The sequence below is a fragment of the Erinaceus europaeus genome, chromosome 2 (assembly GCF_950295315.1).
Source record: "Erinaceus europaeus chromosome 2, mEriEur2.1, whole genome shotgun sequence".
In the NCBI taxonomy this organism is placed as follows: domain Eukaryota; kingdom Metazoa; phylum Chordata; class Mammalia; order Eulipotyphla; family Erinaceidae; genus Erinaceus; species Erinaceus europaeus.
In genome coordinates, this window is record NC_080163.1 from 181,482,368 (window position 1) to 181,497,619 (window position 15,252).

The 15,252-nt window shown below is 42.2% G+C and overlaps 1 protein-coding gene across 4 annotated transcripts in view; it reads right to left on the reverse strand.

Annotated features, from left to right (window-relative positions):
* The window catches only part of CEP89 (centrosomal protein 89), a 67,811-nt gene that overhangs the window by 26,191 nt on the left and 26,368 nt on the right, over positions 1-15,252 (reverse strand). For 2 of the 4 annotated variants that reach the window (XM_060185673.1, XM_060185671.1), the window contains exons 7-12: positions 13,188-13,227; positions 10,988-11,206; positions 7,258-7,400; positions 4,680-4,730; positions 3,763-3,846; positions 1,026-1,129 (exon numbers count right to left, since the gene is read on the reverse strand). In XM_060185673.1, the coding sequence (XP_060041656.1) occupies positions 1,026-1,129; positions 3,763-3,846; positions 4,680-4,730; positions 7,258-7,400; positions 10,988-11,206; positions 13,188-13,227 (641 nt within the window). Of the gene's footprint in view, positions 1-1,018; positions 1,130-3,762; positions 3,847-4,679; positions 4,731-7,257; positions 7,401-10,987; positions 11,207-13,187; positions 13,228-15,252 lie in introns of all 4 variants that reach the window. The other 2 variants (XM_060185672.1, XM_060185674.1) reach the window with 2 other exon arrangements.

Sequence of the window (15,252 nt, forward strand, 5' to 3'; positions counted from 1 at the left end):
TCAGCTTCAAGTTCCTGGTAGCATGTGGGAGTACCGTGTACTATAGGTGCCATGGTGACTCTCTTTTTTGCTATATCTATCTCTCTCTTCCTCTTTTTTAAATGCTTTCTTTTTTTTTTTTTTTTGCCTCCAGGGTTATTGCTGGGGCTCGGTGCCTGCATCACAAATCCACTGCTCCTGGAGGCCATTTTTCCTCCTTTTGTTGCCCTTGTTGTTGTAGTCTCGTTGTGGTTATTATTATTGTTGTTGTTGATGTCGTTCGTTGTTGGATAGGACAGAGAAATGGAGAGAGGAGGGGAAGACACAGAGGAGGAGAGAAAGATAGACACCTGCAGACCTGCTTCATCGCCTGTGAAGTGACCCCCCTGCAGGGGGGGGGAGCCAGGGGCTTGAACTGGGATCATCATGCTGGTCCCTGCGCTTTGTGCCACGTGCGCTTAACCCCCAATGTTTTCTTTTTAAAATGTATTTCTTATTGGATAGAGACAGAAACTGAGAGAGGAGGGGGAGGTAGAGAGGGAGAGAGACAGAGAGACACCTGTAGCCTTGTTCACCATTCATGAAGCTTTCCCAGGGGTTTGAACCTGGGTCCTTGTGCACTGTAATATGAGCACTTAAACAGATGCGCCACTGCCTGGCTCCTCTCTTCCCTCTTTCTTAAAAAGATAAAGAGTCTGTGCTGGAGAGACAGCAAAATGATTATGCAAAAGACCTTCATGCCAGAAACTCTGAGGTCCCAGGTTCAATCCCCAGCACCACCAGAAGCCAGAGCTGAGCAGTGCTCTGCTGTCCCTCTGTGTATGTCTCTCTCTCTCACTATAATAAAATAAAATAAAAATATATTTAAAAAAAAGAGCCCACAAGGGGTGGTAGAATCATAGTAGACATAAAGTCCCAGTGTGCAAAAAAAGAGAGAAATGTGAATCTTTAAATATATACAAATTGATTAACAACAATAAACTCTCATGTGCATGACACTCAATTATCTGTTGTCACTAAAATACCGGAAGCACAACACCACTTGCCATTCCTCACTGGTGACAGGTCTGTTCTTATTCAACTCTTGGTGCAATTCTTCATTTTCTTTCACCACTTCTTGGACTCGGATCCTAAACGATCTCATCTCCTCCTGGAATAAAAATGCAAATTGTGGGGGTCGGGCGGTGGTACAGTGGGTTAAGGGCATGTGGCGCAAAGTGCAAGGACCGGCCGAAGGATCCCAGTTCAAGCCCCTGGCTCCCCACCTGCAGGGGAGTCACTTCACAGGCGGTGAAGCAGGTCTGCAGGTGTCTGTCTTTCTTTCCCCCTCTCTGTCTTCCCCTCCTCTCTCCATTTCTCTCTGTCCTATCCAACAATGAACAACATCAACAATGGCAATAATAATAACCACAACGAGGCTACAACAACAAGGGCAACAAAAGGGGGAAAATATGGCCTCCAGGAGTGATGGATTCATGGTGCAGGCACCGAGCCCAGCAATAACTCTGGAGGAAAAAAAAATGCAAATTGTAACACACACTACACCTACATCTTTATTTCTCAGTTCTGGAGCTGTTTCTGTGGCTGAAATAAAATCTTAGCAGTTAATTCCTCATTTTCAGTTCAGACAAAGGAGGGGGGTGGTGGAGTGGTCACCATAGCAGTGCCATAGCACCTCTGATGTGCGGGGATTCAAACCTGGATGGCGAGCAACGTACTGCAGGCATCACTTGTGAACAGCTTTTTGGGAAAGTGTCACAAAGATAACACACACTAAGTTCTTAGATTTGGCACTGAGTGCCTGCCCTCAAGAAGCTCACAGTCCAGTGAGAAAACCCAGAAGACAGCCCTGATGTCAATGACGAGAGACAAAGAACCCTAGGCTTCAAATATTCAACTTGTGATTCAACAGCTTTTTTCGAGAGCTGCCAAACTACACTCCCCTCTCTCTTGCTCTCTCTCTCTCTCTCCATCTCGCTCTCACTCCTCTCTCAAAATTTCAGGGGATAAAAAGATAAAATTTCAGGGGAGTCGGGCTGTAGCGCAGCGGGTTAAGCGCAGGTGGCGCAAAGCACAAGGACCGGCATAAGGATCCCGGTTCGAACCTCGGCTCCCCACCTGCAGGGGAGTCGCTTCACAGGCGGTGAAGCAGGTCTGCAGGTGTCTCTCTTTCTCTCCTCCTCTCTGTCTTCCCCTCCTCTCTCCATTTCTCTCTGTCCTATCCAACAACAACAACAATAAAACAACAAGGGCAACAGAAGGGAATAAATAAATAAAATAAATATAGAAAAAAAAAGAACTCTGATATAAAGTTGGTGCAAATGTTAACTGGTCCAGTTCCTGTGGAAAACAGTATGACAAGTCCTCAAATAAATAAAAATGGAAATCCCTTATAATCCATCAATCCCACTGCTAGGCACATAGTCAAAGGACATAAAAATACTATTTTTTTTAAATACTAGAACACTGTACAGCTCTGGCTTATGGTGATGCTGGGGATTGAACCTGGGACTTCAGAACCTTGCATAAACATCGTGCTATCTTCCCCATCATGAAAATACTAATTCAAAGGGACATATGCACACCTATGTTCATAAATGCATTACTCACAACAGCTACAAATTGGAAGCAGCCTCAATGCCCATTGGTGCATGACTAGATAATGAAATATGGGGCATATGTTCAATAGAATTAAACTGTGCAATCAAACTCTGTAATTAAAAGGTGATATTGTATTTTTCAGGACAAAATGGAAGGAACTAGAGGTGATTATATTTAGTGAAGTAAGGAAATGAAAAAGAGGGAGGGCAGGCGGTGGCATACCCGGTTAAGTGCACATAGTACAAAGCACAAGGACCCACATAAGGATCCGGGTTCAAGGCCCCAGCTCCCCACCTGCAGGTGTTGGGGGAATGCTTCACAAGTGGTGAAGCTGGTCTGCAAGTGTATATCTTTCTCTTCCCCTCCTCTCTTCATTTCTCTCTGTCCTAACAATGACGGCATCAATAACAATAACTACAACAATAAAAAAATTGTAATAAAAAAATAAAAATGGTGATTTCACCATTTTCAGCCCATCCTGGATGAAGCTTAAAGAAATCATGTTAAGTGAAGTAAGTCAGAAACAGAGGGATGAATATGGGATGATCTCACTCACAGGCAGAAGTTGAAAAACAAGATCAGAAGGGAAAACACTAAAGAGAAATTGGACTGGAGTTGGTGTATTGCACTAAAGTAAAAGACTCTGGGGGAGCGGGGAGAGATTAGATCCTGGAACATGATGACAGAGGACCTAGTGGGGGTTGTACTGCTATATGGAAAACTGAGAAATGTTATGCATGTACAAACTTGTATTTACTGTCGACTGTAAAACATTAATCCCCCAATAAAGAAAAAAAAAAGGAATAGTAAAGCTTTACGGATAACATAAATAAACAGATACATAAAATATATTTATCTCGTGGTCTGGGAGGTGGCGCAGTGATAAAGCTTTGGACTCTCGGGAGCCGGCCGTAGCACAGCGGGTTAAGCGCATGTGCGCGAAGCACAAGGACCGGCATAAGGAACCCAGTTCAAGCCCCTGGCTCCCCACCTGCAGGGGAGTCGCTTCACAGGCGGTGAAGCAGGTCTGCAGGTGTCTTCCCCATCTCTCTTCATTTAATCCCTGGCACCACTACAAGCCGGTGTTCTGGGAAACAAACAAAAACCCTAGTACTACTTCAAAGCTTGAAATGACCTTGTGTCTAAACAACCTTGTCTTTTCTGAGACATCAGACAACCTACCTGAAGGGTGGCATTGACCTCATCTTTCTCTTTCATTTTGTCTTCATAAGCCAGCAATAAAGGTGACAGGTACTTCATATTCAGCTGAACATAACAGAGTAAATAGAATGAATGCATTTCTTACAAGTAAACACAGTCAGCAATGCCAGAAAACACACCTAGAGTGGGGAGATAGCTTAAGCTATGCAAAAGACTTTCATGTTTGAGGTCTCAGGTTTAATCCCTGGCACCACTATAAATACGCCTGCACTGAGCATTGCTCAGGAGAAAAAAAAAAAGGAGAGAAGAGAAAAGGAAAAGAATGAAAAGGAGAAAAAAAGCAAACATAAATTTGAAACGTTTTTTTTTAAAGATTTTATTTATTTTTGAGAAAGGAGGAGAGAAAAAGAACCAGACATCACTCTGGCACATGTGCTGCCAGGGATCAAACTCGGGACCTCATGCTTGAGAGTTCAAAGCTTTACCACCGCACCACCTCCCGGACCACTGAAATCATTTAATAGCTATTCAAACATAGCTTAGCTGGACAGGGATAGACAGTGTAACAGTTATGCAAAGAGACTCTCATGCCTGAGGCTCCAAGGTTTAGTCCCCCACACCACCATAAGCCAGAGCTAGGCAGGACTCCCGTATAAACAAAGCAAAACAAAACAAAAAGTGGGAGATACCAGGTGGTGGTGCACCTGGTTAAATGCATATATTACCATGTACAAGTACCCAGGTTCAAATCCCCATTCCCATCTGCAGGGGGAAAGCTGCATGAGTAGTGAATCAGTGTTGCAGGTGTCTCAGTATCCCCCCCCTCACTCCCTCCCCCTTCCTCTTAATTTCGTTCTCTGTTTTAGCAAACAGAATAAATAAAGTTGTTGGTGTTGTTTCAGAAAATAAGGGCTTCAAATTAAATGACTTTCACTTACCAACCAGGGTGGTGTAGGCCCTTTTGATGGGAGGCCTTCAATAGTTACACTCTAAGAACAAAAGATATATTGAAGACAAATTAGATTATGCTGCCCCTGAAGTTTCAGCCTTTGATAGTCTTAGTCTAGCCTGTGCAGGATAGGTTGCTATAAAAGCTTTAAGACCAGAACCAGCAAAAATAGTCTGCAGGGAGTCGGGCGGTAGCGCAGCGGGTTAAGCACATAGCGCAAGGACCGGCAAGGATCCCGGTTCGAGTCCCCGGCGCCCCACCTGCAGGGGAGTTGCTTCACAGGTGGTGAAGCAGGTCTTCAGGTGTCTGTCTTTCTCTCCCCTTCTTTGTCTTCCCCTCCTCTCTCCATTTCTCTCTGTCCTATCTAACAAGGACAATATCAATAACAACGAGACAATAATAACTACAACAACAAAATGAAAAACGACAAGGACAACAAAAGGGAAAATAAAAAAAATATATAAATAGTCTGCAGTGGTTTGAGAGAGAGCATATCTGCCTGGACTTATCAGGAAGGACTGAGGCATTTGCACAGAGCTGTACAGTCTCTAGCCTGTAAGTACACTGTCCAGGTGAGCCAGCTTGTCAGCCCTAGTTGCAACTTAAGAAAATTAAGAAACAAAAAAAGAAAGGGGGTGGGGGGAATGGTGAAACTTGAATTGAGTGTGGTATATTGCAGCAAAGAAGAGAACTTTGGGGAAGGGGGAGATGGGAAGAGTAGAGAAGGCATGGGGACCTAGTGCACAGTGGAGAAGAACCACTTCTTGGTGGTATGAGTGGTGTGCAGATCTGTACCATGGGGAGACAAGAAATTATACCTGTGGGGAGTCCGGCGGTGGTGCAGCGGATTAAGCAAGTGCACATGGCGCAAAGTGCAAGGACCGGCATAAGGATCCCAGTTCGAGGCCCCAGCTCCCCACCTGCAGGGGAGTTGCTTTCACAGGCGGTGATGCAGGTCTGCATGTGTCTTTCTTTCTCTCTCTCCCCCTCTCTGACTTCCCCTCCTCTCTCCATTTCTCTCTGTCCTATCCAACAACAATGACATCAATAATAACCACAACAATGTTAACAAGGGCAACAAAAGGGAAAATAAATAAATAAATAAATAAAAAGAAAAAAAATTTAATAAAAAAAAAAGAGAAACTATACCTGTGAAGGGGCCAGGTGGTGGCACACCAAATTGAGCACACATTACAATGTGCAAGGACTCGGGTTCAAGCTCCCAATCCCTACCTGCAGGGAGTAAGCAGTACTACAGCTGTCTTTCTACCTTTGTTTATTTTTTTATTATTATTTATTTTCCTTTTTGTTGCCCTTGTTGGTTTTTATTGCTGCTGTAGTTGTTGTTGTTACTGATGTTGTTATTGTTGGATAGGACAGAGAGAAATGGAGAGAGATGGGGAAGACAGAGAGGGAGAGAAAGACAGACACTTGCAGACCTGCTTCACCGCCTGTGAAGCGACTCCCCTGCAGGTGGGGAGCCGGGGGCTCGAACCGGGATCCTTATGCCAGTCCTTGTGCTTTTGCACTACTTGTGCTTAACCGGCTGCACCACCACCTGACCCCCCTTTCTACCTTTCTATTTCTCTCTCCTCTTTTAATTTCTATCAAACAACCTCCTGCTTTATCCTATTAAATATTTAAAAGAAATAAAAAAGAATATACACCCATCTGTCCCTTAAATCATTATTTCCCCAATAAAATTATTTGAAAAAAGTAATTGATGGTGAAGGCAGAACCTTGGTGGTAGATAGGTACGGTATGAAACTCTACATCTGTAATTGTATAACCTGTAAACCACTACTAAATTACTAATAGAAATGTTTTTTTTTATTAATTAAAAAAAGTGAGGGGTACTAGGTGGTGGTGCACCTGGTTAAGTGCACATATTACTATGCACAAGGAACTGGGTTCAAGTCCCTGGACCCTATCTGTAGGGGGAAAGCTTTGTGAGTGGTGAAGCAGGGATGCAGGTATCTCTCTCTCTCTCTTCTTCTCTACCACCCTCTTCCCTCTTGATTTCTGGCTGCCTCTCTCCAATAAATAAAGATAAAAAATTAAAAAAAAAAATACAGGGCCAGGCTGTGGTACACTTGGTTTGCAGACATATTGCAGTGTGCAAGGACCCAGGTTCAAGCCCCTGTTTCCTACCTGCAGGGGAAATGCTTCACAAACGGTGGAGCAGGGCTGCAGGTGTCTCTCTGTCTCTCTCTCCCCCTCTCAATATCTCTCTGTCCCTATCCAATAATAAATAAAAATATTTTTAAAAAACATACAAACAAAACAGAAAAACCCCTAGAAAGACTGTCTTGGATGTATCCTTTTGAGCTAAATATACCCTCTTGGAATTAGAAATCAATTCAGTATTAAAGACTAAAAAATCTGAAGACTGTGACCTGGCAGATGGCAGAGTAGATAAAAAGTGTTGGACTCTGGAGTAGGAGGTCTTGAGTTCAATCCCTGGCATCATATGCGTCAGAGCAGTGCTCTGATTCTCTCTCTGCTTCTCTCTGGTGTTAGGGGAAAAATAAAAGACCATAAAGCCATTTTTTAATTGGAGACATTACCTCTTTCTGGGATAAATGCCTGAATTTTGTTTGATATCTACTCAGTTCAACATTCAAACGATGGACAGTTATTTTCAGCTCATCATTTTCACCCACCAATTCTTGAGCTTGTTTTCTAAGATGAAGTAATTCAGGTGCAGAAGCTATTGAAAAAAAAATGAGTAAAACATATTACTAGAACGTACATCAAGATGACTGAAATTTTTATATACATTACCAATCACCAGGTGATAGACAAGTATGTACCTTAGCCATTAATATGGAATATAGATATAGGGAGTTGGGCGGCAGCACAGCAGGTTAAGCGCAGGTGGCATGAAGCACAAGGATCCTGGTTCGAGCCCCCGGCTCCCCACCTGCAGGGGAGTCGCTTCACAGGCGGTGAAGCAGGTCTGCAGGTGTCTCTCTTTCTCTCCCTCTCTCTGTCTTCCCCTCTCTCTCCATTTCTCTCTGTCCTATCCAACAACAACAACATTAATAACAACAACAATAATAACTACAACAATAAAACAGGGGCAACAAAAAGGAATAAATAAGTAAATATTAAAAATCTAAAAAAATAATATAGAATATAGATGGAAAATTTTATTAGAACTAATGAACTTCTCATATAATATCTAATGCTCTATCTTTTTGTCATCACCAAGATTATACTTTTCTGGACTTTTTTTCAGAGAGACAGAAAGAGAGAGGATGAGAGAGACAGACAGATAGACAGACAACAGCATCAAAGCTTCACCCTGTACTGTGGGAGCTATGGCTCAAACCTGGGTTATCCACATGGCAAGGCAGGGCCCCTCCCAGGTGAACTATCTCACCAGCCCATTAACGATCTATTAAAAACATAATAGAGGGAGTCGGGCGGTGGCGCAGTGGGTTAAGCGCATGTGGCGCAAAGCGCAGGGACCGGCGTAAGGATCCGGGTTCGAGCCCCCGGCTCCCCACCTGCAGGGGAGTCGCTTCATGGGCGGTGAAGCAGGTCTGCAGGTGTCTATCTTTCTCTCCCCCTCTCTCTGTCTTCCCCTCCTCTCTCCATTTCTCTCTGTCCTATCCAACAACAAAACAACGTCAACAATGGCAATAATAACCGCAACGAGGCTGCAACAACAAGGGCAACAAAAAGGGGGAAAAAATGGCCTCCAGGAGCGGTGGATTCATGGTGCAGGCACCGAGCCCAGCAATAACCCTGGAGGAAAGAAAAAAATAAATAAATAAAAACATAATAGAAGAGAGTCCGGCGGTAGCACAGTGGGTTAAATGTAGGTGGCGCAAAGCGCAAGGACGGGTGTAAAGATCCTGCTTCAAGCCGCTGGCTCCCCACCTGCAAGGGGTTGGCTTCACAGGTGGTGAAGCAGGTCTGTAGGTGTCTGTCTTTCTCTCCCCTCTGTCTTCCCCTCCTCTCTCCATTTCTCTCTGTCCTATCCAACAACAATGACGTCAACAACAACAATAACTACAACAATAAAACAAGGGCAACAAAAGGGAATAAATAAATAAATATTTAAAAAAACATAATAGAAATAGATCCCAGAAAGAAGCAACACACATGATGCAAAGTATCTAAAAACAAATGTTTCTAAGACAAGAACTATGTAGGACCTATATAAAGAAAATAACAATGCCGTTAAGACACAAAATTAGTATGACTTAAGTAGATAAAGACATAGAAAAGTATTAGTACTTTTTTTCAACTTTAGAATTAAAAAAGCCTTGACATCAAGTGTATATGTCATAATGGAAAGCTATCCTACTGATTTAACTGAATTATGGCAAACTGAGAAAGTGTTACATATAAGGGAAAGGGCTAAAGTTATATGTAAAGAGTTTCTATAAATCAATAAGAGTTATATGTAAAGAGTTGCCATAAATCAAAAAGAAAAGCCAAATATATGGGCCAGGCAGTGGCGTACCTGGTTAATCACACACATTACAGTGCGTAAGGTTCAAGGCCCCCATTCCCCAAATGCTTCATAAGTGGTGAAGCAGAGCTGCAGAGGTCTCTCTGTCTCTCTTCCTCTCTATCTTCTTCTCCCCTCTCAATTTGTCTCTATCCAAAAATAAAAAATAAAAGTATATATATTTTTAAAGAAAAGAAAAGCAAAACATGTCTGTTTAAATTGGGAAACCTTCTCAAAAATAAAGAGCCTGCAAAGATATCCTGAAAATGTTTTAGTTCATCAACAGTGAGAAAAATACAAACTAAAATGGAACTCCTTTCTTTTGTTGTTGTCTACTAAGTTAGGAAGGAATATATACTCTTTGTCATTAGCTGGTTGGTGGTGAAAGAGGAACTTTCATATGCTGTTTGTAGGGTCAAGTACCCCACATAAGAATACTAGTACTGGGGGAAGCTTCGCTGTTACTGCGTCTCTCCCTCTCTCCCTCTTCCTCTCCCAAAAAGTTAGCTGAGTGGTAAGGCAAAAACAGACAAATAATCACCTTAAACAGAACAGATATTAATACTAAGAACAAATATTACAACATAAAAAACTAACTTTGGGGGGGCCAGTTGGTAGTACAGTGGGTAAGCTCACATGGTGCAAAGCTCAAGGACTGGCTTAAGGATCCCGGCTCGAGCTCCCGCCTCCCCACCTGCAGGGAAGTCGCTTCACAAGTGGGGACACAGGTTTGCAGGTGTCTATCTTTCTCTCCCCCTCTCTGTCTTCCCCATCTCTCTCGATTTCTCTCTGTCCTATCCAACAATGACAGCAATAGAAACAATAATAATAATGACAACAACGATAAACAACAAGGGCAACAAAAGGAAAAAAAAAAAACCTCTAGGAGCAGTGGATTCGTAGTGCAGGTACTGAGCCCCAGCAATAACTCTGGAGGCAAAGAAAAAAAACTAACTTTGTAAGGCTGAGGAGACACAGTTGAATGATGATTATGCAAATTATTTTCACACCTGAGGCTCTGAGCTCCGAGGTTCAACTCCAAGCATCACCATAAGCCAGAGCTGAGCTTTGGTTAAAAAAAAAAAAAAAAAAGTGGTGCAAAGCGCAAGGACTGGCATAAGGATCCTGGTTTGAACTCCCGGCTTCCCACCTGCAGGAGAGTCGCTTCACAAGCGGTGAAGTAGGTCTGCAGGTATCTTTCTTTCTCTCCCCCTCTCTGTCTTCCTTTCCTCTCTCCATTTCTCTCTGTCCTATCCAACAACAATGACATCAATAATAACTATAATAATAAAACAACAAGGGCAATAAAAGGGAATAAATAAATAAATATTAAAAAAAAAAGAAAGAAAAAGAAGAAAGTAGGGCCAGGTGGTGGCACATCTGGCTAAGAGCTCACATTACAGTGTGCAAGGACCCAGGGTCAAACCCCTGGTCCCCACCTGCAGGGGAAAATCTTCATGAGTGGTGAAGCAGGGCTGCAGGTGTCTGTCTTTCCCTCTCTATCTCCCCCTCCCTTCTCAATTTCTCTCTATCTTTATTCAATAATAATAAATAAACAAAAATATGATTATAAAAAGTTTTTAAAAAGAAAGGGTGGGGTTGGATAGATAGCATAATGGTTATGCAAAGAGACTCTCATACCTAAGGCTCCAAAGTCCCAAGTTCAAATCCCCCACACCACCATAAATCAGAGCTGAGCAGTGCTCTGGTAAAAAACAAATAAACAATAACAACAACAACAAAAAACCCCACCAACTAATTTTGAAAATACAAAAGAAAATGAGTGAAGCCCTGTTTGTTATTTCAATAAAAGAACTGTGTGGTGGGCCCACCTTCCTGAGAGGAAGCTTTCTTGGCCTCTTTCAAGATTCCATTTTCATTTCTCATTTTCTTAAGTTTTAATTTTTGCTCTTTCATTGCTTGTTTTATTAAATTAAGCTCAAGGGTAAGGTTTCGATTCGCAGTGCTTAGACTCTCATTTTCTTCCATTAGCTTCTGGAACTTTTCTCTGGCTGTTTGTATAAATCGTTGACGTGTCCTACCCATTAGATCTGAAAAGATGAAGGAGGAAAAGAGATAAGTAAATATTAATTAATACTGACAAGTTTACACTGGAATTTCAGGAGACTTTATCACAAAAACCAATGTGAACAGTTACTTCAGAGCAGGCCTTGTGCTTTGCTCTACCCAGTCCCTGTGCAGAGAACGACCTGTAGGGGAAGAGAGGTTTGAGGGGACTATTGCAGGTGACAGAAAGAGTGACGCACAAGAGCTGAGGCAGGTCCCAGCCTCTCTCAGTGGAGGCTTAAAACAAATGTTATATTATTTTCTTTCCATAAGCTTATTGCTAAGGCTTGGTGTTTGCATGACAACTCAACTGCTCCGAGTGGTGGCTTCTTCTTCTCCATCTTCTTCCATTTTTCTTTTTGATAGAAAATGAGACAGGGAGAAATAGGGAAAGGCAGAGGAGAGAGAGAGAGAGAAAGGAGAGACACTTGCAGCATTGCTCCATTGCTGTGACGCTTCCCCTTTTCAGGGACTTGAACCTGGGTCCTTGCACATGATAAAGTGTGTATTCTACAGGGTGTGCCACTACCCTGTCCCCCCAGTTTATTCTAAAAGCCACCACCAAGAGCCAGAAAGGCTTTAGGGCAGAGGTGTGGAAATGAAAAGGGTCCCCTCACAACACTCACTACACTGAGCAGCAAAGGAAGTGGTGGGGAGGCATCATGACTTTTCCAATAGCCCAATAACTGTCTTTCGACCACCATTCCCCAGCCTCATCCTCCAGTCTGAGGACATCCTCTGCATGGAGACAAATATCCACGATCTCTTTTAAAACAAAGATGGAAGTTCAATAACTGCTACTTCTTCCTGTTTCCAGTAATGGGACAGAGCAGCAACTTTTATAGAAAACAAAAGAAAATTATCTTTACTTTAGATGAGAACTATTGTTTATTGAGAACAATAAGGCTTGCTTGCTTTCCTTCTTTCCCTTTCCCTCTCCTTTCCTTTTTCTTTTTGTCATCCCTGGGACTGTACTGCTTCAGGCCAATTTTTCAAAATAGAAAAAATGAGAGACACCAAAGTGCTGAAGTTTCCCCCAATGCTGTGTACCAAGGGCTTGAACCTTGGTTGAAAATGTAGTAAATCCACCTGCAGGGGAGTCACTTCACAAGCGGTGAAGCAGGTCTGCAGGTGTCTGTTGGGACTATGTGCTTCTCTCATATACCTTTGGATAATTAAGTTGCTTGCGTCATGGAGAGTAACTGTCTTGTATCTCATCAATTCCTGTCATACCAGCCCCCTACCTTAGGGGCATGCTGACTGTTAAGAAACCTGTAATTTCTGACATATTTCAGTAATAATTCCCTTCGTTTGCTTTTCTATTTAATTCATGTCCACCTTGCTAATAAACGAGTTCTGAGTCCTGAACACGTTAAGAGCTCCCTGGTGTCTTTTACTTCGTGTCACCCCTGTCGTGAGCGAGAAAGAACCAGTCTGTTACCTTTCCCCTGGAGATCACCCCAACCAGAGAGACACATCAGGTGTTTTTCTCTCCCCCCTCTGTCTTCCCCTCCTCTCTCCATTTCTCTCTGTCCTATCCAACAACGATGACATCAATAACCACAATAATGTTAAACAAGGGCAACAAAAGGGAAAAATAAATAAATATAAAAGAATTAAAAAAAAAAAGAAAATGTAGTAAATCCAGATACTCTTCCAGGAGAGCTATCTCATTGACTCATAGCTTTCTTCCCTTTCTCTCTCTCTCTCTCTCTTTCTTTCTTTCTCTTCTGGAGGGATAGGGGAGGGTCATCTCTGGGGCTTCTCTGTTCCAGGCTACCTTTTTCACATAGAAACAGAGAGAAAGAGAAGAGAAAGACAACCACTGAATAGCAGCTTCCTTTGGTGTGGTGAAGGTCATGCTAGAATCTGGAATGTGCACATGTCAAATTGGTACACTACCCACGTAAGCTATTTTGCCAGCCCTAACTTTTTTAATCATAATGAAATTCCAAAGTCAGATACCTGGGGAAGGTGGAGGCTTATCACAAAACGATTTTTCATCCTAGAAAGGGAAAAACAAAAAAGCGAAAGAAAGAATTGAGAGTCATGGCATATTAGACATAGCAGCAAGATAAATAGATTCATATACGTTTACATATGTTATGGATGTTAATATCCAAACACATTTTTTTCCCTCTTGGCACTGTAGTTTCTGGTTTGTTGTAGTTTTATAGACCTCAATATCCACCGTTTCTACTAGGCAAATATTTGTATTATTGCTGTCATCAACTTTTGCAGACAGAATGGAGGCAGAGAGAGAGAGAGAAAAAAGGAAAAGGCACCACAGCTCCAAAGTTTCCTTCAAAATGTGGTGAGGGTTGAGCTCAAACCTGCGTCACACATGGTGAAGCAGTGTACTGTCCGAGTGAGCTATCTTGCTGGCCCTTTAAGAACTGAACCTTAAACTTTACAGTCTCCCCTCTTGGCAAGATTTCTCCAACAGGAAGGATAGTCCTGCTCAGCTCTCTCTCTCCCTGTTCGTCCATGGGTTCAGTCATGGTGTTTCTACATTCAGGTATTACAAATGACAAGCCATTAGATGACATTCTAAAACACATTAATGTGGTTGATTACCCCTATTATCTTACAATTTTGTAAATCAATTATTAAGTCAGTAATGATAATAATAATACTACTTAGAAGACTGCTGGGAGTCGGGCGGTAGCACAGCAGGTTAAGGCAGGTGGTGCAAAGCACAAGGACCGGCGTGAGGATCCCGGTTTGAGCCCCCAGGTCCCCACTTGCAGGGGAGTCACTTCACAAGTGGTGAAGCAGGTCTGCAGGTGTCTGTCTTTCTCTCCCCCCTCTCTGTTCTTCCCCTCCTCTCTCCATTTCTCTCTGTCCTATCTAACAGCAATGACATCAATAACAATAACTACAACAATTAAACAAGGGCAATAAAAGGGAATAAATAAATAAATAATTTTTAAAAAGAAGAGCACTGTTATAGTGTCTTTCTAGTCTCATTAAAATTCACTGTGAAACAAACAAAAAAGGAAGTTATGTAATATATATTATATATTCCATAGAAATCTACTCTGTAGTAATAATAAAAAAAGATGATATTGTTTCTTTTGGGACAAAAAAGATGGAACTGGAGGTGATTATGCATAACAAAATAAGTAAAGAGATGAAAGACCACATGATTTCACTCATATGTGGAATCTAGAGAACTGATTTACATGAACTTGAAAATAAAATAAAACAAACTATTTCTTTAAGACTTAGGAGAACAATGATGGCTATCTTTGGGATGTGGGAGGGTGGGGATACAGACCTTTGGTGGTAGGTAATCCCTGACATGTGCCAGAGTGATGCTTTGGTTCTCTCCCTCTCTCTCATAAGTAAACAACTCAAAAAAGAAATCTTAGTTAAGGATAATTTCCATGTTTGCGAATCTGCATTGTCTATTCATTCTACAAATAATCTAAGTTAGTTTTTAAAGGTTTTTTTTGTTACCTCCATTTATTTATTGGATAGAGACAGCCAGAAATTGGAGGGAAAGGGGAGAATAGAGAGGGAGAGAGAAACAGCGAAACACCTGCTGCCCTGCATAACCACTCGTGAAGCTTCCCCCACTACTGGCCTCGGAGACCGGGGGCTCGAACCTGGGTCCTTGAGCACAGTAACATGTAACCTAAGTCTTTTTTTAAAAAAAAAACTTTTAAATTTATTATTGAATAGAGACAGAGAGAAACTGAAAAGAGAGGGGGAAATACCTACAGCCCTGCTTCACCCTTTGTGTGAAGATTTCTGCCTGCAGGTGGGGACCAAGGGCTTGAACCTGTCCTTGTGCACTATAATGTGAGTGCTTAACCAGGTGCACCACCGCCTGTCCTCATGTAAATCATTTCTAACCCTTCAAATAAATTATACTCATTTTTAAGCTGTGGAAAATAAGAGTTCATTTAAGAGAAACACTCAGATGGAAAGAACCCTTAAGGGAAGCCCCTTCTCCTGTTGCACACCCACTGTAAATCACAAAAGTTTCTGAAAAACTCATGGGGGAAAATTCTACTTGTTGAGA